Here is a 27591-nt window from a genome sequence, read left to right as displayed (position 1 = left end):
TACACAGCCCTCATAGTGGGTTGATATGTCAGAACACAGATGTCAAGATTTCCTGATTGTTTTTATTTTACCAATAAAATAAGCATAGTGGCCATCAGAGTGGGGTAGTACAGGATTAAGGAGAAGATATGAAATAAGCACTCTGATAAGAATACCAAAACTAAGAAATTATATCAGTATTGTTGAGCAACACTAAGAGTTCACATGAACAAAGTGCATATGATTTTAGATCTTTATTTTCGAATATAAGCATTCCCTCTAAACATTTAGCTAAATCTCACAATACATTGATATTTTGTGTTTAATTACCACTAGAAATAATATCTAATTTCTGTTTTGAATTCTTCGTTGATCCAGTGAGTAAAAAGATACTGCTTGACTTTCTAATAATTGAGAATTATCTAAAACTATTATTATTATTCCATTATCATCACATTCTATATAGTAATCTTTTTTAAACTTATTCTTTTACAGCCTAGTATATGTTCCTATCGGTGAAGTTCCATGGGAAATTAAAAGAATGTGCATTCCACAGTTTGGGAGTTCAGTATATACAGATCAACTAAGTTAGATTGGTTGGTAGTGTTCAAACCTTCTACATCATTCATTCATGCATGCAAGTATTTATTTATTTATGGTCTACATGTGCTTTCAATTACTGAGGGTTTCCCATTAAAATTTCCAACTAGAATTTTGGGCTTATCTAGTTTTTCCCTTAGTTCTGTTTATTTTTATTCTATGTACCCTTGGAGTCCTCTTATTATACGCATATACATTTAAGACTGGTGTTCCGTGTTCCTGATTTTTATTGTGACAAAATGTCCTTCATCTCTTTTACAGTCTATCTTATCACCACCAAACCAGTTTTCTTATGCTTTATATTTACATGGCATATTTTTCTCATTATTTTCTTTAAGTCTCTATCTTTATTCTTAAAATACACATATTTTAGTCTTGCTGTTTTATTTAGACTGGTAATCTCTGCCTTTTAAGAGGAGTGTCAAAATGTTTCTATTTAAAGAATGTATTACCTATTGCTGGATTTAATTCTATCACCTGGGCATGTGTTTTTTTTATTTGTCCCTTCTATTCCTTGTTCCTCCTTTCCTGCCTTCTTCTGGGGTAATAAAATAATTATTTTAGGATTCCATTTTATCTCTTTTATATGTTATACTTAATAGTTACTGGAAATTACAATATGCATCCTTAACTCATCACAATCAACTTTCAAATAATACATTAACAAACAATATAAAATACAAGAGTATAATTCCATTCACTCCCTTGTACCTTCAGAGTTCTTATTGTCACTTAGTTTCTTGTCACACAGATTATAAACTCCACAATAACTTTTAAACAATAGTCTCTTATATGTACAACTGACATAAATCTTAATAATATTTTTATTTATTTCCATATTTACTTATTTTTTATGATACTGGGGATTGAACCCAGGGGCGCTTTACCACTAAGCCACATCCCCAGCCTTTTTATATATTTTATTTAGAGAGGGCCTTACTGAGTTGCTTATGGTCTTACTAAGTTGCTGAGGCTGGCTTTGAACTCGTGATCCTCCTGCCTTAGCCTGCTGAGCCGTTGGGACTGTAGGTGTGTACCACCATACTCAGGTCCATATTTACTTTTTTGGTAATCTTTATTCCTTCTTGCATTTCTATCTAGTATTATTTCCCTTTGGTCTAAAGAACTTTTTAAATATATTTTTTGTAGTGAAGGTCTATTGGGAGACTAATTCTTTCAGATTCTGTGTAAAATATGTCATCATTTTCTTTGTATTTTCAAAGGATATTTCATTGATTAGAGATTATAGAACATTTTTTCCCCTTCAAGACTTTATCCATTGTTTTCTGGCCTCAACTGTTTCTAAGGAAAAATCAGATGTCATTCTTTATACTGTTCCTCCTACCTTACTCAGCTTTTTTGCTGCTGTGACTAAAAGGCCCAACCAGAACAACTTTAGAAGAGGACAAGTTTATTTGGGGGCTCACAATTTCAGAGGACTCAATTCTCAGATAGCAGGCTCTATTCCTCAGGGCTCCAGGTGAGGTAGAACCATGGTGGAAGAGTGTAGTAGGGGGAAGCAGCTTTCATGATGATCAGGAACCAGAGAGAGGTCTCCTCTTGCCAGTTACAAATATCTACCCCAAAGCCATGCCCCCAATTCCCACCTCCTCTACCCACACCCTGCCCCTTCAGTTACCACTCAGTTAATTCCTATCAGGGGATTAATTCGTCACCATACAGTTTCCCACAGGTAAGCTTTGGGGGGGGACACCTCACATCCAAACTGTAACACCTCCCTATATATAATATACATCCTTCCTCTTGCTCCTTCCAATGTTTTTCTTTATCTTCGTTCTATGTTACTATGATGTGTTTTTCTATAATTTATAAGTTCTGGAATTTGCCAAGCTTCTTATATTTGTTGGTTGACAGATATCATCAGGAGTCAAGAATTATCATCCATTATTTTTTCTTTATTCTTTCTCTCTTGTCTTCCATGGCTCCAATTACATATGTCCTAGACCTGTATTTTGGAGGCTCTAAGCTGATTTTTGTAAATTCACTTTCTGTTAGTGATCAGTCTGAACAATTTCTATTGAATTCTCTTCAATTTCACTGATCACTATGCGGTCTGTTCCCATACTCATCAATTGAATTCTTTCTTTCTGATACAGTATTCTCCAGTCCAGCATTTTAAAAAATAATTTCATTTTTTTCTGTTGAAATGCACATTTTCCCATACAAGTTGTCTGCTCACATGCTCTTCAATAATTTTTTTTAATTTAGAATTTCCATTTCTATTGATTACTTTACCTGTCCTTAACCCTTAACAAGTTGTCTACATTTTCTTTACAGCCCATAGCATAATGATCATAGTTATTTAAAATTCCAAGTCTGAAAATTCGAACTTCCCTGATTCTGATGTTTGGCTTTGTCTCTTCAAACTGTGTTTTTTGCCATTTAACATGCTTTGTAATTTTTTGATAAAAGCCAGACATGACACACTGGTAAACAAAACAAAACAAAAAAAAATGGGAGTACACAAACCAGTGATATATTGGTAAGTTGTTGGGAAAGAGAAGTGTTCTACAGTCTATAGTTAGGTCTCAGTCTTCTAGTGAGCCTGGGCCCCTGGGTCTCACTTCTCTTCCCCCTCAGGTGAGACAGGAAGATTACAGGGGGCTGGAGTTGGTTATTTCTCTCCCCCAAAACTATTAAGCTCTAGCAAAACCTTGATCTGTTAGGCTGTATAAAAATAGCTTCTTCTGAGGGCTGGCATGCTAAGAGGAAAAAACGTTCTGGGCTTATTTCAAAATGGTTGCTTTGCCCCTTTCACTACTGAAGACTTGGGGTATTTTCTTTCAGCTCTTATCATGAGAACATGGTAAGGCTCCCAACAGTAAAACACACAGAACCACAAAAAAGGCTGCGAGACAGAGGAATCAGATGATATATAGGGGGAGACCAATTTGCATCTCAGAAAATTTCCCAAGCATGAAGAATGAATTGGAAAACCAAATACAAGAGGCTTACAGGACACCAAATGTAAAGTTTCAACAAATCTAAACCAAGGCACGTTATAATGAACATACCTAGCATACACAGCAAGGACAGACTCTTAAAAGCTTCGAGAGAGAGAGAGGAATCAGATCACATATAGGGGGAGATCAATTCGTATCCCCTCTAAGAAGGCACTCATCTGCCTACACCGGCCTGTGTGGGACCCAGGCTCATAGTAAGCCCCGGTTCATATCATAACCTGCAGACACCTGCTGAAGCCCAGCCTCTGGCACAGGACCACTCCTTCTGACCAGCAGACTACAGCAGGAGGGCAGAACCCAGCTCAGATCTGCCCACACCAGCCTGCGAGGGACCTAGGTCCAGGATCCACACTGTAAGAAAGGAAGACACATAGAGAATATGAAAAAACAAGGGAGGAAAGTGCCCCAAACCAGGATACTACAATAACAGAACCCATGGACAGCAAAGTTGATGAAATGTCAGAGAAGGGGTTCAGAAGGTTCATAATTAAAATAATCTGTAAACTAAAGAATGACCTAAATGAGCAAATACAAGAAAAAAAAAAGATCACTCCAACAGGAGATAAGAGAACAAATATAGGTAGCAAAATATTACTTCAGGAAAGAGATAGAGACTCTGAAAAAAAAAAAACATCCTTGAAATGAAGGCTACACTAAACCAAATAAACATTTCAATAGACAGCATAACCAACAGACTAGATCACTTGGAAGAAAGAACATCAGATAATGAAGACAAAATATACAATCTGGAAAATAAAGTTGATCATACAGAGATGACAGAACATCCAAGAATTATGGGACAGCATCAAAAGACCAAATCTAAGAGTTCTTGGGACAGAGGAAGGCACAGAGTTTCAAACCAAAGGAATGCACAATCTTTTCAATGAGATAATATCAGAAAATTTCCCAAGCATGAAGAATGAATTGGAAAACCAAATACAAGAGGCTTATAGGACACCAAATGTACAAAGTTACAACAGATCTAAACCAAGGCACATTATAATGAAAATGCCTAGCATACAGAGTAAGGATAGAATCTTAAAAGCTGCAAGAGAGAGGAGTCAGATCACATATAGGGGGAGACCAATTCGTATCTCAGCAGATTTTTCAACCCAGACCCTCAAAGCCGGGAGATCATGGAACAACATATACCAAGCTCTGAAAGAAAATGGATGCCAACCAAGAATCTTATATCCAGCAAAACTAAGCTTTAGATTTGATGATGAAATAAAAACCTTCCACGATAAACAAAAGTTAAAAGAATTTACAACTAGAAAGCCTGCATTACAGAACATCCACAACAAAATATTCCAAGAAGAGGAAATGAAAAACAAGGATGAAAATCAGCAGAGGGAGGTATTACACTATATAAAAACCTAATCAGAGGAGAAACAAGTCATGTTAAATACAAAAACAGACCAAAATGGCTGTGAATACAAATCATGCCTCAATATTAACCCTGAATATTAATGGCCTAAACTCACCAATCAAAAGACATAGACTAGCAGATTGGATCAAAAAAAAAAAAAAAAAAAAAAAAAAAGACCCAACAATATGCTGCCTTTAAGAGGCTCATCTCATAGGAAAAGACATCCACAGACTGAAGGAGATGGGTTGGAAAAAACAATACCACTCACATGGACTGTGGAAGCAAGCAGGGGTTTCCATCCTCTTATCAAATAAAGTAGGCTTCAAGCTAAAGTTAATCAAAAGGGATAAAGAAGGACACTACATACTGTTCAAGGGAACCATAGAGCAACAAGACTTAACACAATTAAATATATATATATCTCCCCCAAACAATGGAGCATAAGTTCAAACAAACAAACTTTTCTCAAGTTCAAGAGTCAAACAGATCCACACAATAATTTTGGGTGACTTTAAAACACCTCTTTCATGACTAGATAGATATTCCAAACAAAAGCTGAACAAAGAAACTCTAAACTCAATAATACAATCAATAACAGAGACTTATTTGACATTTATAGAATATTTCATCCTACAACAAGCAGATACACTTTCTTTTCAGCAGCACATCGGTCCTTCTCTAAAATAGACCATATATTATACCACAAAGCAACTCTTAGCAAATATAAAAAAGTAGAGATACTACCCTGCATTCTATCAAATCATAATGGAATGAAATTAGAAATCAATGATAAAATAAGAAATAAAAGCTACTCCAATACCTAGAGACTAAATAATATGCTATAGAATGAACAATGGGTTGCTGAAGACATCAAGGAGGAGATTTAAAAAATTTTTAGAGGTGAATGAGAACACAGATACAACATATCGAAGTCTCTGGGACAATACGAAGGCAGTTCTAAGAGGAAAGTTCATTGCATGGAATTCATAGCTTAAAAGAAGAAAAAAGTCAACGAATAAATGACTTAACATTACATCTCAAAGCCTAGAAAAAGAAAAACAAATCAACACCACAAGCAGTAGAAGATAGGAAATAATTAAAAACATAGCTGAAATCCATGAAATTGAAACAAACAAACAAACAAAAAAAAAAAAAAACACTGAAAAAATTGACAGAACAAAAAGTTGGTTCTTTGAAAAATAAATAAAACTGACAGGCCCTTAGCCATTCTTATGAAGAGAAGGAGAGAGAAAACTCAAATTACTAACATATGTAATGAAAAAGGAAATATCACAACAGACACTACAGAAATACAAAAGATAATTAGAAATTATTTCAAAAACATGTACTACAATAAAATAGAAAATATTGAAGGCATTGACAAATTTCTAGATAACATGATTTGCTCAAATTGAATCAAGATGATATACATAATTTAAGCAGATCAATTTCAAGCAAGAAAATACAAGATGCCATCCCAGAAGCATACCAACCAAGAAAAGCCCAGAACCCAGTGGATACACGGCTGAGTTCTACAAGACCTTTAAAGAAGAACTAATACCAATGCTTTTCAATTTATTTCAGGAAATAGAAAAAGAGGCAGCACTTCCAAACTCATTCTATGAGGCCAATATTACCCTGATTCCAAAACAGGCAAAGATACATCAAAAAAAGAAAACTTCATACCAATATCTCTAATGAACATAGATGCAAAAATTCTCAATAAAATTAGAATACAAAAACATATCAGAGATAGTGCCCTACGATCAAGTGGGATTCATCTCAGGGATGCAAGTGGGGTTCAACATGTGGAAATCAATAAATGTAATTCATCACATCAAGAGACTTAAAGATAAGAATTGTAGGATCATCTCAATAGAGACAGAAAAAGCATTTGACAAAATACAGCACCCCTTCATGTTCAAAACACTAGAAAAATTAGGGATAACAAGAGCATATCTCAATATCGTAAAGGCTACCTATGCTAAGCCCCAGGCCAAAATAATTCTAAATGGAGAAAAATTGAAGGCATTTCCTCTAAAAACTGGAACAAGACAGGGATGCCCTCTTTCACAACTTCTATTTAATATAGGTCTTGAAACACTGGCCAGAGAAATCAGACAGATGAAAGAGATTAAAGTGATATACATAGAAAAAGAAGAACTGAAATTAGCACTATTTGCTGATGATATGATTCTATATCTCGAAGACCCCCCAAAAATTCCACCAGAAAACTTCTAGAACTAGTAAATGAACTCAATTAATTCAGCAAAGTAGCAGGATATAAAATCAACACCATAAGTCAAAGGCATTTCTGTATATCAGTGACAAATCCTCAGAAGGAAAACGGTCCCATTTACAATAGCCTTAAAAAAAATAAAATATTTGGGAATTAACTTAATGAAAGAGTTGAAAGATCTATACAATGAAAACTATAGAACCCTAAAAAAAGAAATCAAAAAAGACCTTAAAAGATGAAAAGATCTACCTTGCTCTTGGATAGGACAAATTAATATTGTCAAAATGACCAGATTTAATGCAATTCCAATCAAACCCTATGGCATTCATCTGGAAAAATAAGAGACCCAGAATAGCTGAAACAATCCTTAGCAGGAAGAGTGAAGCAGGTGGCATCACTATACCAGACGTCAAACTATACTACAGAGCAATAGTAACAAAAACAGCACTGTATTGGCACCAATACAGACTGGTAAACCAATGGTACAGAATAGAGGACACAGAGACTAACCCACAAAACTACAATATTTGACAAAGGTGCCAATTGGAGAAAAGAGCCTCTTTAAGAAATTGTTCTGGGAAAACTGGAAATCCATATGCAACACAATGAAATTAAACCCCTATCTCTCATCATGCACAAAACTCAACTCAAAATGGTCAAGGACCTAGGAATAAAACCAGAGACCCTGCGTCTATTGGAAGAAAAAATAGGCCCTAATCTCTGTCATGTGGGATTGGCCCCAACTTCCTTAAAAAGACTCCTATAGTACAAGAATTAAAACCAAGAATCAATAAATGGGATGGACTCAAACAAAAAGTTTCTTTTTAGCAAAAGAAACAATTTGTGAGGTGAATAGAGAGCCTACATCTTGGGAACAAATTTTTACCCCTCACACATCAGATAGAGCACTAATCTCTAGGGTATATAAAGAACTCAAAAAGCTAAATACCAAAAATCAATCAATCAATCAATCAATAAATGGGCCAAGGATCTGAAGAAACATTTCTCAGATGATACACAATCAACAAATATATAAAAAATGTTCATCATTGCTAGCAATTAGAGAAATGCAAATCAAAACTACTCTAAAATTTCATCTCATTCAGTCAGAATGGCAGCTATTATGAATACAAACAACAATAAGTGTTGGCGAGGATGTGGGGGGGGAAGGTATATTCATACACTGCTGGTGGGATTGTAAATTGGTACAGTCATTATGGAAATCAGCATGGAGATTCCTTGGAAAATTGGAAATGGAATCACTAATTGACCCAGCTGTCCCTCTACTCGGTCTATACCCAAAAGACTTAAAAACAGCATATTTTATTTATTTATTTTTATGTGGTCTATCAACAACTAAAAAAAAATTTTTAACAAAACACATATTACAGGTACATAGCCACATCAATGTTTATAGCACCACAATTCACAATAGCTAAACTGTGGAACCAAACTAGATGCCCTTCAATGGATGAATGGAAAAAAATGTGGTATTTATATACAATGAAATATTATTCAGCAATAAAAGAGAATAAAATCATGGCATTTGCAGGTAAATGGATGGAGTTGGAGGAGATAATGCTAAGTGAAGTTAGCCAATCCTAAAAAAACAAATGCCTAATGTTTTCTCTGATATAAGGAGACTGATTCATAGTGGGGTAGGGAGGGGGAACGTGGGAGAAATAGACAAACTCCATATAGGGCAGAGGGGTGAGAGGGGAAGGGAGGGGGCATGGGGTTAGAAATGATGGTGGTATGTGATGGTCATCATTATCCAAAGTACATGTATGAAGACATGAATTGGTGTAAATACACTTTGTATACAACCAGAGATACAAAAAATTGTGCTCTATATGTGTGATACGAATTGTAATCCATCCCGCTGTCATATATAAACTTAAAAAATTAATATTATAAAAAAGACTGGGCACCCTGGGATCTTTTAAATCTCTCATTTGTCCTAAGTCTCCAACAACTCAGCAATCACAGTACAGGCTTTTCAGCCTGGAATGGTCCTCCTTTGCTTCTATGTGTGAGTTTCTGCATGATTCTCTGTATCTGCATCTCGCTGATTTGGGGCATCAGTTTGTCCTTTGACCATAGTTCTCTGATGATCTAAGAAACATGTTTTTATTTTGTTCAGTTTTTTCCTCTTATTGGATGATAGGAGTGACTTCCGAGTCCCTTAAAAGCTAGACCAGAAACTGAAAGTTCCTTCAATATATTTTTCAAAGGCAAATATATATATGAAACATTATATATAAAATACATGTATATATTGCATATATGTCATATAACACTTTTAAAATTTTAATATTTATGTATGCTTATATCCTTTTATTTATTTTTATATTTTTTTGGTACCAGGGACTAAATCCAGAGGTGCTTAACCCACTCAACCAAGTAGCTAGCCCTTTTTATTTATATTTAGAGACAGGAACTCCATAAGTTGCTTAGAGACGGCTTTGAACTTGCAATCCTCCTGCCTCAGCCTCCCATGCTGCTGAGATTGCAGGCATGCACCATGCTCAGAAAAGCTAAATATTTTAAAGTACAGATCAGTTAATTCCAAAAAATGGGGTCATCTTTGGTTTCTGCTTCTTTTTCCCTTTTAACTTTCTGTGTGTCTCTCACTGTCTTTTGATGGACAAAAGATGAAGTACAGAATATGAAAGATAAAGTAGAGAATGCTTATTCCCATAAAAATGGCATTCATTAAGGAAGAATACTAGATTAGGATGCTCATAATTACAATCATATATCTGATGACAGTGGCTATAGTAAAAAATTTTTTTAAAAAAAAGTAAACCTTAAGGGCTAGGGATGTGGCTCAAGTGGTAGCACGCTCGCCTGGCATGCGTGCGGCCCGGGTTCGATTCTCAGCACCACATACAAACAAAGATGTTGTGTCCGCCAATAACTAAAAAATAAATATTAAAAAAAATTCTCTCTCTCCCTCTCTCACTCTCTCTTTAAAAAAATAAATAAATAAATAAAAAGTAAACCTTAAAAATCTTCCCTCAAAGTTTTAGGCAATATGCTTTGATAAGAGTAAATCAAACCAATTAGAGGAACATCTATAAATCAAATGAGATGCTTTACCATAAGCCTTGAAACTCATGAAATAGAAAGAATATAGATGACATAACCAGAGTGATCTCCAGGAATAAAAGTTCAGGTTTGGCTGACTCTCTAACTTGTGCTCTTAAGAACAATGCAGGATTAAACTTGTTTTTTTGAAAATTATACAGGGAAAGGATAAGTTAAAAGTAACTTAATAATTATTTCTATAATGCCCCAAAGAAAGTATTTCCAATATTCCAGGTCAAATGGTGGATCAACAGATTTGACTTGTTCCCATATAATCCTACCTCTCGTAAGGCTAGGGGAACTCATCTTACACTGTCCTCCAATTCTATGGCTAATGGGTCTTTTTATCTTAAATAGGGTGAGAATCATTAATCTGAAAATCTGAAATGCCCCAAAACCTGAAATTTTTTGAGTGCCAAATGATGCCACACATGAAAAAGTCCACAGCTGACTTCAAGTGATGGGTCATAATTGAAGTGTAAATGTACTAAAAATACCTGTATAAACGTACCTGCAGGTGATGTATATATGAAACATAAATGAAATTCTTGTTTAGACTTAGTGCTATCCCCAAGGTTACCTCATTATGGATAGGCAAATATTAAAAAATCTGAAATCTGAAATACTTCTGAATTCCCAAGGAAAACTCAACCTGTAGTGTCCTAAATATATGGCATATCCTCCTTCCCTTCAATAACCTTCTACCTTATTCATGAGAAACACCAACACTTATGTAAGTCTTGAAGCATTAGATCTTCAAAAACTCTTTTAAGATTTATAGGGACAGATGAAGACACAGAGATACAAACCAAAGGAATGCACAATCTTTTCAATGATATAATATCAGAAAATTTCCCAAATCTGAATAATGAAATGGAAAATCAACCACAAGAGGCTTACAGGACCCCAAATGTACAAAATTAGAGCAGATCCACACCAAGGCACATTATAATGAGAACTGAATCAGGAGGGCATATACAAATTAAACAGATCAATTTCAAGAAATGAGATTGAAGATGCCATCAAAAGCCTACCAACAAAGAAAAGCCCAGGACCAGATGGATTCACAGCCGAGTTCTATAAGACCTTCAAAGAAGAATTAACACCAATACTCCTCAAATCATTCCACGAAATAGAAAAGTAGGGAACTCTTCCAAACTCATTCCATTAGGCTAATATCACCCTGATACCAAAACCAGACAAACACATATCAAGGAAAGAAAACTTCAGATCAATGTCCTGTACATAAATGCACAAATTCTCAACAAAATTCTGGAAAATTGTATACAAAAACATTCTAAAAAGATAGTGTACCATGATCAAGTGGGGTTCATCCCAGGGATGGAAGCTTGGTTCAACATATGGAAATCAATAACATAATTTATCACATCTATAGACTTACAGAAAAGAATCATATGATCATCTCATCTCAATAGATACAGAGAAAGCATTTGACAAAATACAGCACACCTTCATGTTCAAAACACTAGAAAGACTAGAGATAATAGGAACACATGTCAACATTGTAAAAGCTATCTATACTAAGCTCAAAGTCAACATCATTCCACATGGAGAAGAACTGAAAGCATTCCCTCTAAAAACTGGAACAAGATAGGGATGCCCACTTTCACTATTTTTAATCAATACAGTCCTTTAAATTCTAGCCAGAGCAATTAGACAGATGAAAGAAATTAAAAGGGATAATAAATAGGAAAAGAAGAATTCGAACTATCACTATTTACAGATGACAATTCTATATTTAGAAGATCCAAAAAATTCCACCAGAAAACTTCTAAAACTAATAAATGAATTCAGCAAAGTATCAGAATATAAAATCAATACCCATAAATCAAGTGCATTTCTATACATAAGTGGTTTCATCACTAAAAGAGAAATTTGGAAAACTACCCTAAGCACAATAGTCTTAAAAAATACTTGGGAAGAAATCTAACAAGAGGTGAAAGACCTTTAAAATGAAAACTACAGAACACGAAAGAAAGAAATTGAAGAAGACCTTAGAAGATGGAAAGATCTCCCATGTTCTTGAATTGGAAGAACTAATATTGTCAAAATGGCCATACTACCATAAACATTATACAGATTTACTGCAATTACAGTTAAAATCCCAAAAACATTCCTCATAGAAATACAAAAAGCAATCATGAAATTAATTCGAAAAAATAAGAGACCCAGAATAGCCAAAGTAATCCCTGGCAAGAAGAGTGAAGCAGGAGGCATCAGAATACCAGACCTTAAACTAAACTACACAGATATAGTAATAAAAATGACATGGTATTGGCACCAAAATAGAAATATAGACCACTGGAACGGAATAGAAGACACAGAGACAAACCCACATAAATATCATTATCTCGTACTGGACAAAGGTGCCGAAAACATACCTTGGCAAAAAGATCACTTCTGCCACAAATGGTGCTGGGAAAACTGGAAACCGATGCTTAGCAAAACGAAATTACATCATTATCTCTTATCCTGCACAATGCTCAACTCAAAGCGGATCAAGGACCTAGGAATGAGACCAGAGACCCCTGTGCCTAATACAAGAAAAAGTAGGCCCAAATCTTCATAATGTCGGATTGGGTCCTGATTTCCTTAATCAGACTCCTAAAGCACAAGAAATAAAATCAAGCATTAATAAATGGGATGGATTCAAACTAAAGAGCAAAAGAAACAATGAATAATGTGAAGAGACAGCCCACAGAGTGGGAGAAAATCTTTACTACATGCACATCAGATAGAGCACTAATTTCCAGGATATATAAAGAACTCAAAAAACTTAACACCAAAAAGTAAATAACCCAATCAATAAATAGGCTAAGGTACTGAACACACACTTCTCAGAAGAAGATACACAATTGATCAACAAATATATAAAAAAATGTTCAATTTATCTAGCAACCAGAAAAATGAAAATCAAAACTACTCAAAGATTTCATCTCACTCCGGTCAGAATGGCAATTTTCAAGAATACAAGCTATAATAAGTGTTAGCGAGGATGTGGGGGAAAAGATACACGCATACATTGCTGTTGGGACTACAAATTGGTAAAACCACTCTGGAAAGCAGTACAGAAATTCCTTAGAAAACTTAGAATGGAAGCACCATTTGACCAAGTTATCCCAGCCCTTGGTCTTTATCCAAATGACTTAAAATCAGCATACTACAGTGATGCGGCCACATCAATGTTCATAGCAGCTCAATTCATAATAGCTAAACTATGGAACCAACCTAGATGCCCTTCAATAGATGAATGGATAAAGCAACTGTGGTATACATACACAATGGAATATTACTCAGCCTTAAAGATGACTGAAATTATGGCATTTGCAGGTAAATGTATGGAGCTGGAGAATATCATGGTAAGCAAAATAAGCCAAATCCCCCCAAAACAAAGGCTGAATGTTTTCTCTAATAAGCAGATGCTGATCCACAATGGGGGTGGAACAGGTTGGGAAGAATGGAGGAACTCTGGATTGGTAGAGGGGAGTGAGCAGAGGGTAGGGGGCCTGTGGGTGGGAAAAAATGGTGAAGTGTGATAGACATTATTACTCTATATACAGGTATGATTATAGGACTAGTGTGACTCTGCACCATGTACAGCCAGAGGAATGGGAAGTTGTGTTCCATTTGTGTACAATGTGTCATATATAAGTAATTAGAAGAATTTTTTTAAAAAAAATCATAAATTATTGTTGTGCTTCTTACATCAACTTCTGTGCAGATATATCAATATCCTAACTTACCCTTACCCTTAGCCTTAACCTACACAGAAAAACACTTGTGATCTTTAACCTTTATAAAGTGTGTTTTATCCTTTTCCTCCCCCCACAAAAATCCTGTGGATAAAAACATCTAAGAAATGTATAAAGTACATGCCTTCAAAATATTTAAACCTCTATTCTCAGTAGTACTGCACTTAATGGAATTAGGTCCAAATTTCAGATCCCAAAACAGAGCAAATGCATGAGAGTGCAAGTCTATAAAATCAAAGTACAAACCTTTAAGAAATAAGAGTGTGAGCCCTTAAGAAAGAATATTTATGTCAATTTAGCATTCAATTTGATATGAAATATATTGTGTACCTTCAGGAGAATTAATAAAATCTATCACTTTTTAAAGTATAGGAGAAGAAAATAGACTCCTTTCTCATTTATATAATTACACCAAACATGGAAATGAGGGAAAAATCGATTTTGCATGATTACAGAAAAGAGAGGCAAATTTAAAATTAAAAGATTTATAGAATTTTAGGCAATTTTTGGAGATTCTTTTTGTTCATTATGAGAAGTCTGGATTATTAAGATACAAGACAAGTATATTAAAACACCATAAACAACCAAAACATATGCAGCTATTTTGTACAGTAATCTATAAGTGCCCCTACCTCTGACAAAGAAATAACTTCTATGTTCTAGAGTAGAAAAAAAAAAGATTGAATCATAAAAAATGACTTCATGGCATTTGTTAGTAAATGGATGAAACTAGAGATTATCATGCTAAGTGAAATAAGCCAGTCCCCAAAGTCAAAGGTCAAATGTTTTCTCTGATAAACAGGAGTTAATCCAACATAAAAAGGAGGCATAAAAAAAGAGAAGAGAAAACCAGTTGAGCAGACAAAGGGGAATGAAGGAAAGGGAGGAGGGATGGACAGGGAAAGATAGTGAAATGAATCTGACATAACATTCTTATTTATATATTTGAGTATACTGCAATGAATCTCACCAGCATATACATCCACTATACACAAATTACAAAAAAAAAAATCAGATTTCAAAAAGTTTCATCAAATTCCTATTCTATTAAAAAACTGAACCAAGTAAAAACCCACAAGTGACAAAAGCAGAATAGTACACTAATAATATGATGCAAATGCAAAATAGATATTCTCATAAAATTGTTTTCAAAAATAAACAAATTTAAAAACCCCAAAATATCAACAATAGGGATTTTAGGTTAGGGGGATTATGAACTATTAGCAGGCTTTTCTGTTTGTTCTCTGTGATTTTGTATCTTAAAAAAACAACATCATGCATTCGGTTTATAAAATGACTGAAATAAACTTCATTTGAAAACAAAAAAAGAAACAAAAATGTCTAAACAATATGGCATATCGATATAATAATCTCCAGTTATTAAAAACTGTGTCTTAAAAGAATCAATAAAAAATATATACTATATAGTTGAACGGGCTACAATGCCATTTCTACCTTGATACCATGTTTATAAAGATAAATGTATGTGTGTGTGCATATATAATACACACAGATAAAATATTATCAATAATATTCTCTGATGATTGCAATTTATTCATCTTTTCCTTTGCATATTTTTATGTTAAATTTTCTATATCACCTTATTAATATCATCAAATATAACCAATAACTTTGTGTAGAGAGGGACATGCTAATTCTTACTTCTTTCTTGTTTTGTTTTTTGTACCAGAGACTGTATCCAGAGGTACTTTACCACTGAGCCATAGCCCAGCCCTTTCTTATATATTTTATTTTGAAACAGGACCTCACTAACTTGCTTAGGGCCTTGCTAAATTGCTGAAGTTGGCTGTGAACATGTGATCCTCCTGCATCAGAGGAGCTGGAGGGAGGAGCCACTGGGATTTGGCATGTGTGGCTCTTATGCTTTCTTTGTGATATCATATTAAGAAGAGAAAGAGGAAGATAGCTATTATCTCAAGAACAAAGAAAAGTAATAAAAACCAACCTATGAGGTATAAAGATAATTTGTGTCATCCTAGGCACAAATGTCATATCTTCTTATCTCCTTTTCAAAGCAAAGTATATTAAAATTGCATTAGAATATCATTAAGAATTTGATTGCAATATATTATAATTTTAATTGAGCAACTAGCTGACAGGAGTAAGAGCACTCAGATTATTAATCAAGGAAATGATGAAAAAGCAATCCTGATTTACTGTTAATTGCTGCACTAAACTGTCATTAATTGAAGAAAAAATGTCAATATCCCCTAGATGGAAACCAAGTGACATAATATTAATCAAAATTACCAAAAATATACTAAAAAATAAACAGCAAGTGGCTTTTCTCCACCATACCATTTCTCTGATCTTTATATTAGATAGTTTGAAATAATGAGAAAAATCTGAAAGCTAATAAAGACAAATATTTTTTATTTTACTGGATGAAGTTCTGAAAGCCTCTGATCCTTTAACTGTAAGACTGCCAGGTTACAAATTTCCTCTCTTTCATTTCTACAACTATCCCTAAACTCAATACCAATAATCAGTATATTCTCATTGAAAAGATTTCAGTTTTCTGTAAAGCCTGTTAAAAATCCATTGCTGCCAAATTACTGAGCCTTGAAGTCAGGTGTCTGATTTGGATGTAATGGGAACATGGCAATATGTTTTTTAAAAACCCAGTTTTCCCCAACAGGTGTGTAGTTAGTTACAGAGCTTACAGAGGACTAATTAGCATCCAGAACCAGATTCTTTTCTTGCCTTAATGCAAAGTCATTTATATCTTCATGACTCGAACTGTCCTAATAAATGTGATGAGAAGCAAAATAACCTGATGAATGAGGATGTCAACTGCTAGTCTTCCTTACTGGAAAAGAGCAAAGAAATTCCTTCTGGAGTCCTGATCTGTTTTGTCTTCCCTAGAACTGCCAGACAATTTGTCACCCGGAGTCTCTTGAAGCAAGCCATTCTCAGGTGGGCAGGACCATTCAGGCTCAAGGAAGGTCCTTAAGTTCTCCTAAACTCGGCTTATAAGATGGCACAGAAGGACAAAGTCCAGCCTCTGTATATTGCTTGCAAGAAATCCAGATAACTCTCTATCACCTATCACCACACCTGAAAATGACTCTCTGATGTGTGAACGTAGATGCTGAAAGATGGGGGCGAGGTGTTGTGGGGCACAGAAGTGAAACTTAAAAGATAGTCCATTTTAATCTGGACCAACTGAATAACGGTCAGGTGCACAAGAAAATTTAAAGATTCTGTTTTGACTTTATCATAGGAATGAATAGTCAGCAAAAAAAAAAAGACTTTTAATATGCCAGATTCTTGCATTCTTAAAACTTAAAATACCTCAATGATTATGAAAATAGAAAGTAACATGAAACATTCTTTTTTAATATTTATTTATTTTTAGTTGTAGTTGGGCACAATATCTTTATTTATTTATTTATTTATTTGTATGTGGTGCTGAGGATTGAACCCAGGGCCTCACATGTGCTAGGTGAGCACTCTACCACTGAGCCACAACCTCAACCCCAAAATATTCTTTTTTAAAATATTTTCTTATGCTTCCTAACAAAGTTAGATCATAAAAAAATTGTATATAACTTTCCATATATCCAGTAGCATATTTGTTCAGTGAGAAATCACAAAAACTAAGATTCACCTATGTAGATATTATTATGTTTTTTGTGTTTTCTTACAGGTTGTAATGACTGCATATCTATTTTCTATTTTAAAACCATATTGAAAATATACTTTATTTATAAAGTATAAACACATTAAAATGTGTTTAACTTCTAGACAGGGAACAATTACTTCCTGTTTGTTGCACCTACAGAGGTACTAAGTGAATAAACACTAATAAATAAAGTACTGGGGTAAGGGCTGAAGTTGTGGCTCAGTGAGGCATTGGGTTCGATTCTCAGCATCACATAAAAATAAATAAATAAAATAAAGGTATTGTGTCCATCTACAACAAATAAACAAATAATAAATGGTAAATCTAATTTGCTATTCTATGACCAATTAATAACTTAGCATCTCAGTCAGTTCAGGCTATGATAACAACACCTCAGACTGGGTGACTTTTAAATACTTCTAGGGCTGAGAAGTGCAAGATCAGGCTTCTGGAGGATTCAATATCTGTTGGGTGCTATTCTTTCTGCTTCAAGGGTGCACCCCTATCCTGAGTCCTCACATGGAGGGAACATGGGGTCTCTCTCAGGTCTTTTAAGTAAGGGCAATAATCTCATCTTCAGGACCTATCACCTTCCCACAAAGACCCTATTTCTAAATAAGACAACCCTGGAAATAAGATTTCAATATATGAATTTCGTGAACACATAAACATTCAGTCCACTACACTCAGTTTTTCTTACTTTTCTAGAATTTACCCCTGGCACATACTCTTTCTATAAAGGGTCTTTGGGTTGCACGCCCTAGTTGCAGGCAGGGAACTTGAAGGGAATGTTCATCCTGAGGACACCAAAAAACTGCACCTTGAATAGCAGTGAGAGGCCATCCTGGGAAAGTCTAGGGACCAGCTGCTCTCTCTGCCTTATGGGGCTCATGGTCTCTCTCATGTGCAGTTCTCTCTACCTGTCCTTCCTTTTGCTTTTTCCTGCCACTGACTTCCTCTGCTTTCTCCTAGGCTCAGGCCTGTACAACTTTGGCTTATAGATGGTCATGGCTTCTTTAGCCCTATATTACATTTCAGCAGCAGGACCTATAATAAACTAGCAAATTCATGTGCTTCTCCCTAGTTCAAATGTCCTAAAAGAATCTGACCAACCTAGCTCACCTTTTCCATCCAGACACACAGGTAACTAATTTGGTGGATAGCATCTCTTATGCATACTTCAATCACCGTCATTGGGGGGGATTCCTAGCATCTTGTTTTAATGTTCCCCTAGTGATCCTGGTAGAGAGGCAGAGTTGGGGCCACTGAGAGTGTCTCACTAGGGACTGACTGTCCTTGAGGTAAATGTTTCTCACTGATGCAACCCTAAGGTACTGAGGATCGTATGGAATGCAACATGATTGAGGGTAAGTGGTATATGGGTTTCCTATTGCTGCTATATCAAATTACTACAGAGTGGCTTAAAAGAGCACAAATTATAATCTCATATTTCTGGAGGTCTTCAATCTAAAATGGATTTCATGGTATTAAAACCAAGATATTGGTGAAGCTGTGTTCCATCTGGGGGCTGAGAAGGAGAATCCATCTCCTTATTTTCAGCACCTTCTAGAAACTGTCTGCATTCATTGCCTTGTGGCCCTTTCCTTCATTTTCAAAGTCAGAAAAAGCCAGCTGAGCCTTTTCTCACAGCACACACTTGGATACTGATTCTTCTATCTCCTTGGTCTACATTTTAAAAAGCCCTGTGATTCCAACAGGCCCAAACAGATAATCCAAGGTAATCCCCTTCTCTTAAATTAGCTTCCTAACCTAATCCACCCTTGCACAGAATATAATACGCCCACAGGTTCCACAGTTAAGGATAGTGACATATTTGAATGGACTCTTTGCCCATCATGAAGTCCATGTACAACAAACACACTGAGTGGTCAGATTTGCTTATAAGAAGTTATGGCCAAGCAGGCACTATAAACAACCAATACAACACTATGATGAACATTTTTATAACATGACATGTAGATTACTCAAATTTTAACAGTTTGTTCATTTTAATCACTTTCACTTTGTCAACAGACATTTAAGCTATAAAAACAAAAGACTAAATAATTCCTGCAAATATACATGAATGTAAACAGAAACATTTCTACCATTCAATAATTTACAAGGAATTTTCCTGCAATTAATTATATTAATTTGTATATTTTATCCATAACTACTACTAAAAATCAATTATAATTAGTCTCCAGAAGAAATTTACTTTACAATACATTTTAAGTAATTTCCAAGTTACTTTTTCTTTGGTCAATGAGTGCAGATCTACTAAAAATACACCAATAATTGCACAGTATAATGCAATTCTTTAAAAGAAATATTTATCTACAGCATTTCTTCTTCAAAATAAAATTTAAAAAATGTTCCTATGCTTGAGACTACCAGTATGTGGAATTTCATGAAGGACTTTCTGGTCATTAGCAGAGTTTTTGAAAAATTTAACTGTGAAAACCTGTCACCAGAAATGCTACCTCAATCATCTCAACAGAAAAGGAGTGGGATGAAGTGAGAAAACAAGATCATGATATAAATGTAAGTTAGGCAAAAAATAGTTCAACTTCAAAAAGATTTGAAAGTAAAAGCATTTTTATGCATATCTGAAGAAATAGAATCTTTCTTGGGTTTTAAAAATTAACAGTCAAAACTAGAATAATAAAAAGTCTTTTCTTCCTTATGCTTGTATTTGCCATAAATCTACACATATGAAAATAAATATGGTACATGTATAGTTAACTTATCAATATGGAATCCAGTGCCTGCATTTTAATTTTAAGTAGGTTAAAACCAGCAAATCTTACTGCTTTGGATTTTATTCTGTGACTCATTTGGAACATAAGTCAATCAAAAATATTTACTGAGCACCTCATATGTACCAGAAATATTACGAGTATTAATTAGTTTTCAATCTATTACATTTAAAAAAAAATGATTGCTCCCACTCAAGTTCAACAAAATAACTTACTAAAGTTAAAAAAATTAACACTATTTGAAAAAGCTTTAATAAATTAACACTATTTTGAGTCTACATGTTTGATCTTACCTAATAATTTATGAGCTGGTAATTGCAGCGTTATATCTTCATTGTATAGTGATGGATATCACAAGCCCAGTGGACAAAACAATTAGCTGCACACTGGAAAATGTGAAGGGAGAAGGGTTCTTTCCTTTACATCTGTAATACCATAACTATTGAACTGAAATCAATTTGATAATGTAAAGTTAATAATGTGTCATCAGTAACCAGAAAAAAAAAGAAGTGACTTACTCAAACTGCTTAGCTGGCGTATGATTGCAGCAAGAGTACTGTTGGTTACACATTCAAGTTCACTGGTAATTCCTTCTGGCAGAGCTCCCCGGCACAGGTGCCGGGGTTCAATGTTCCTCTTCACTAAAGGCATGGCTCACAATCTGAAAATTAAAAAGATAATTTTTGAAAAGCTCATATTTACATTTTAAAAAATCTATAGAGTTTTAGTTCTTTTGAAAATTCAATTTGCCCTAGGAATTTCATTATCCTATTATTTCTACATGAGAGAATAGATAAAATGCAACATGCAGTGAATGTTTAATTATTTCAATTAATTTTATAGATTTCAGATATATAGATAGTATAATTCTCCTTTTCTAGAAAAATAATACATGCTAAATCTCCATTGAAGCATGAGACTGAATAGTGCATTTTTACCTCTTTCCCTCTCTGATGACAGGATAGAAAAGGCAAGTCCACAAGTATTGCTATAGTTTGGAACCTAAACATCCCCTAAAGTTCTGTGTGTTAACGTCTTAGTCCCTATGGGATGATACTGAGAGATGGTGGAACCATTAAGAGGTAAGGCCTAGTAAGAGGTCAATGATCTTTAAGGTCACTGGGGAAATCCCCTTAAAGGGGAGTGTGAGACCCTGACCCCTCCTATCTGTTTCCTGGAAATGAGTAAGCAGTTCAGCTCTACTACATGCTTCTGTCATGAATGGTGTCTTGCCAAAGGCAAAAAAAAAAAAAAAAAAAAAAAAAAGCAACAGGGCCATGTAATCATGCACTGGAACCTCCAAAACTCTGAGCCAAATGGAACTTTATCCTTTATAAGTTAATTATCTCTAGCACTTTGTTATAATGATAGGAAGCTGACTAATACAACCACTAAGAGGAGGAGAGGAGAAATAGTTATAAAACTATGGAGAAAGTATAACCAGATTATAAGACAGAAATGGCTTTATCTAGACTGCAAATAAGGGGTGACAGAAAATAAGTCCACCAAGCTCCAGAACTTCCCTACTTTCCCTACTAAAGACTTAGGTATCTGTGAAACAGGAGTGGAGTGGAAAAAAAATAGGAGAAACGGCTTTTAAAAATCCATTTAAGAAATCCTTTTCCTGCTGGATATCCACAAGTAGCAGAATAAAATTTAACTTTTATCTCTCACCCTGCACAAAACTCAAAGTGGATCAAGGACCTAGGCATTAGACCACAGACCCTGTGCCTAACAGAAGAATATGTAGGCCCAATACTATATCATGTCAGCTTAGGAACTTCATTCTTTAAGAACATGAAGAGCAAGCCTACAGAATGGGAGAAAATCTTTACCACATGCACCTCAGAAAGAGCATTAATCTCCAGGATATACGTAGAACTCAAAAAACTTAACACAAAAACCCTCCCCAAATAACCCAATCAATAAATGGGCTAAGGAACTGACCAGACACTTCTTAGAAGAATTTATAAGATCAATCAACAAATATATGAAAAAATGTTCAACATCTCTAGCAATCAGAGAAATGCAAATTAAAACTACAATGAAATTTCATCTCACTCCAGTCAGAACGGCAGTTATCAAGACTACAAGCAACAATAAATGTTGGAGAAGATATGGGGAAAAAGGTACACTCATACATTGCCAGTAGGACTGCAAATTGGTACAACCACTCTGAAAAGCAATAAGGAGATTCCTCGGAAAACATGACCCAGTTATCCCACTCCTCAGTGTACACCCAAAGGTCTTAAAATCAACTTACTATAGTTTATAGCAGCTCAATTAACAACAGCTAAGCTAGGGAACCAACCTAGATGCCCTTCAACAGATGAATGAATAAAGAAAATTTGTATATATATACACAATGAAATATTACTCAGCCATAAAGAAGAATGGAATTACTGGCTTTTGCCGGTAAATGGATGGATCTGAGAGAAATAAGCCAATCCCAAAAAACCAAAGGTTGAATGTTTTCTTTTGGTATGTGGATTTAACACAAGGCAGGAGGGAGGGGAAGAACAGAAGTTCACTGATTTAGACAAAGGAGGAATGAAGGGAAAGAGGTGTGACAGGAACATAAAAGACATAACTTTCCTATGTTCATTTATTAATACACCACCAGTGAAACTCCACATCATGTATAAGCACAAGAATGGGATCCTAATTAGAATAAGTTATGCATGTATAATGTGTCAAAATACACTCTACCGTCATGTATATCTACAAGAAAAAAGAAATCCTTTTCCATTTCTGGGCTGCCCCTCCTCCACCTATGGAAAAGCTGGACTAGAGAATGCGAACTTAGGACAGTAGGTATAGCTGGGAACAGTGGTAGGAAATGCACTGAAAACAGGAATCTTAAATAGAAGTCTAACATTGACTGGAGAGCTAGACAGACCTCACTACCCCCACACGCACACACATGTGCGCAAGCGCATACACACACACACACACACACACACACACACACAAACACACAAACACATACACACAGAGCTCAGCTCCCTCCTCCACTGGTTTCCAGATCAGCAACAGCCAAGATTTTACTCTCTACCCAAAGACTTGCTAGAACATTCCTCCCTGGGGAATGTTTGAAGAGAAAAGGTCTACAAACATGGGCACTGGAGAAGTGACTTCTCCCTACTGTAATTGCTGCCATCAGCTTTTAGTGCTTTGGAATCACAAAAACCAACCAACCAACAAACAAAAACAGGCACATCAGGAAAGACCAGTCCAACATGACAGGATTCCTTTTCACCTCTCTCCTCAAAAAGTACGTTATAAATAAAATAAAACCTCAACTTTTATTTAAGGAGGTATATGGAATTTCAAGCCCTCTACTCAAACAACAAACCCACTCCTCATGTAACACCAGAATATCTGACTGGGATATACTTTTTATTTTGCCAAGCTTATCCCACCGCCCAACTTGTAGCAACAGAAACACAGAAGAAAGGCCTAGTACCTGAATGACACGTGTTAGTGAACAAAGTAGCACTAAAATACCATAATTCTTGTTATAAATAAATTAATATCCTATTTGTTTAAGTGACCACAGCTGGTTTTCTGTTGTGTGAAATATAACCTATTTCCAGCTAGTACAATTACTGAATGAAAAACTGCACTTAAGAGAACCTGGAATGAAGTAAGAATATAATCTTTGCATTTCTTCCTCCTTTCTTCTTAAGCTTTGCTTCATTCATTCAATAAATGAATTAAATACTGAGCACCTACTTCATAGCCAGTGGTGTGGAAAGTGATGTGGATGCAATGGTGAATGAATATGGATAAGACACCTCTCACACGGCACTGTACTCTAGCAGAAAGAAAAACTCTGAGCAAGTCACTGAGGTTCACCCACCTTCCACTTGATCAGTGCTATGAAGAGTAACTTGGGGATTCTGAAACCATGTAGGGGTAGGGTGCTGATCTGTCTCAGGAGTCAGGGGTACACTCTCTTAGACTTAACTGAACTGAAACCTCAGGGACGCACATGGGTCAGTTCACAAAAGGGTCTGTGGCAGAGGGAACATGGGGAATGAAATGGAGGAGGGCAAAAACATCAGATTTATCAAGGAAAAGTTCTGTTGAATCCCAATTCTTTATTTGCTATTTTTTCCTTATGTTTGCTGATAGGTGGTTGAACACAATGACCACATTTTCAGATTCCCACACCACTGGCTCATCCATTGAGAGGTGCATCATCAATGGCTCATCACTTTACCTTTGTGTGCCTCAGCTGCCTCCCTGTAAAATGGGGGATAATAAAATTTCCCCCACTGACAATGGGGAGGTACCAACCTCTCAGCTCCTGTATACATAAGTTACTTAGAATAGGGCCTGGTATACAGTAACACTTAAAAAAGTGACTAATTATAGTAATTGTATCTTTTTTGTATATTAATTGTCTTTTGTGGGGATGGGGAGATTGAACCAAGGGCCTCACGCATGCTAGGCAACACTCTACCACTGAGCTACATACATCCCCTAGCCTGTTGTATTTATCTTATATGTTGATTCTATAATGCTAATGATTCCATATTCAATAATAAAACAAGAACAGTTTGTCATTTGTGGTTTGAGGGTAAAGTCTAATCTATAAGATAGTAACACACAAAAATCACTAAAGGAAGAACACACCCAAGGAAGGGCGCTGTGAAAATTCTAGATATGGAGGTTTCTAAGTAAAAGTGTAAAAAAGATTTATTATGTGTTTTTACTGCTTTCTCAGAGATTTATTTCAAGTAATTGGACAATAATTTATCACAATAAAATAACCCAGAAAACTAGGATTCCTCATGAAAGATAAAAAAGAAGACCGATTATTATAAGCTTAATAAAACATAAAGCACAGCAAAGAAAAATAATGAACAGATCAACAGGGACCTAGTGCATGAGAACTAGAAGGAAATCAAGCAACAAAAAAGACGACTTCTGTTTAAGTCAGCTTTTTCACAGCTGTGACTAAAGGATCTGACCAGTACAGCTGTAGAGGAGGAAGAGTTTATTTGAGGGTTCACAGTCCATAGAAGGCTGGCTCCATTCCTCTGAGCTCAAGGTGAGGCTGAACATCATGGTGGGAGAGGGTGGCAGAAGGAAGCAGCTCACATCACAGTGATCAGGAAGTAGAAAGAGAAATTCCATTCTCTAGATACAAAATATATACACCAAAGCCATGCACTAATTCCCACCTCCTCGAGCCCATGCTACAACTCAGTTACCACTCAGTTAATCCCCGACAGGGGATGAATTCACTGATTAGGTTAAGACTCTTACAACCCAATCATTTTTCCTTTGAATCATCTTGCATTCTCTCCCATGTGAGCTTTTTGGGGACAACTCACATTGAAACCATAACAATTTCCATAAAGAAGCACAGAGCAATCAAAGCAGAGAAGGAGGTAGCATAAACCTTCTAAAGACAAAGCAGATGAGCTAATGAACCAGATGCCTGTTAAGAGTATGAACTTGGTCACAGTCTGCTTATAGCATTGGTTTACGAGACTGGCCCAGGTGTTCTTTATCCTCTAAACAATTTCTCAAAAAGATTTCATGACAGTTTAGTGTACAATTCTCCTCCTCCACATTTATTCTGCCTTTATTCAGGATTAAATGTCTGCTGCCTCCTCCTATTTTTAAATCTCTGCACTGATCCAAAATGTATTGGTACAGCTTCTCCCCAATTATCACTCCTATTTTTTTAGACCTATAACTATTTGGAGATTTACACACTAATCACACTGATGTCCTACTAACATGTCTAGAACATATCCCCAAAGCAAGTTAAATACTCTCCTCCATTTTCTCCTGAGCTGAGTAGCTCCCCAATATCAAATATGCCAGTTATTTTGGCTTACTTGGGAGCTAGCTCAGGCTAATTCCCAAGTAGGGAATGTCTGTTCCTGTCATTCATCTCTACAAGTCCATGTCCTGTGATACTCACCTCACCACTTCCAAAGGCTTTTGTTTCTGCCTGTAAGACATCCCTTTCTCTATTCCACTGGACTGCTCACTAAACAATATGGCAGTACTGGCAGGTTCACAGTATGCTTAGTAGAGCTGCTATGAGTGCTGACCTAAACACTTGCTCAAGATATTATTGGGGCACAAATGATAAAGTTCAGTCCCTTAATAGTTGTAGTAACTATGTCCTTTATCTTCTTTTTTTCTGATACTTTCATATCTCAGTCTTGCTGATAGTGAAGAGAGAGCCTGCCCCTCCCAGAGTTACCAACTCCTAGAAACAGTAAATAACCGGCCCAACAGCAGACATTTGTACAGGAGTACCAATGAGCACATACACATATATATTTCTTTTTGGCCTTCCCTTGGGGAACTCTGCTTATTGTTGTTCAGTATTTCAGCCTTGAATAACCCCAGCTTTCATTTCTTACTATACCTTTATTTGGAGATCCCATACATGTCTAAATACAAACGACAACAGAGAGGGGACACGCCACCTGTCTATAATTTTAGAAAATAGGTTTTGCAGCTCCTTTTTAAAGTTCCAATCACCTAGCAATGCTTTTTATGTCTTTCCCATTCAGTGTGAAAAATACTCTTGGAGTATTTTACATACACAGATGTATTTTTTCCCCAGACAGCCTTAATTTAATCTGACACTAATTCAGTTTTAAGTGAATTGAAGAGCAAGAACAAGGTAAAGGAAAAAATGTTGGGTCAGTCATTGCTCTTGAAAATACTTTGCAATGACAAACATAAACATGCAATGAACTATTCTAATTTTCACCAATGAACACTTGAGCATGCCTCTCCATTCCTTTATTAGAAGAACTATGACCCATCAAAATCATTATTCCAAGTCAGTCTATAAAAATGAAACAAAGATTGCTAAAAAAATGTTTAAGGATTATTAAAGTCTGCATAAGGTATTAGTATTAGGTCTGAAGTTTGTCCCACTTTTCTGGGAAATGTCTCAATTTAGTGAGAAACAATCTGGTTCACAAAACTGTGAACTAGATTCCAGACACATCTGAAACTGGGCCAGGGTCTTTCCCTGGGAATTTAGAAGTGGAACCACAATGTCCAGTGTGGTCTGGCTGCTTTCTTTAAAAGTGAAGATACACATCTCTATGGCCACATAAAATAGATTGATAAAGTTAGTCTGCTGTGAGAAATTAGAACGAAATA

At 35.6% G+C, this 27591-nt stretch overlaps 1 protein-coding gene across 3 annotated transcripts in view; it reads right to left on the bottom strand.

Moving 5' to 3' along the window:
- Wasf3 (WASP family member 3) overlaps positions 1-27591 on the bottom strand; it is a 153703-nt gene that overhangs the window by 29652 nt on the left and 96460 nt on the right. For all 3 annotated transcript variants that reach the window (XM_076871946.1, XM_076871944.2, XM_076871947.2), the window contains one exon: positions 20958-21100. In XM_076871946.1, coding sequence (XP_076728061.1) covers positions 20958-21090 — 133 coding nt within the window. In that variant the 5' untranslated portion in view covers positions 21091-21100. The remainder of the gene's footprint in view (positions 1-20957; positions 21101-27591) is intronic.

This window comes from Callospermophilus lateralis, chromosome 12, assembly GCF_048772815.1.
Source record: "Callospermophilus lateralis isolate mCalLat2 chromosome 12, mCalLat2.hap1, whole genome shotgun sequence".
Classification (NCBI taxonomy): domain Eukaryota; kingdom Metazoa; phylum Chordata; class Mammalia; order Rodentia; family Sciuridae; genus Callospermophilus; species Callospermophilus lateralis.
Note: the sequence above shows the minus strand (reverse complement) of the source record. Positions and strands in the feature narration are given on the sequence as shown.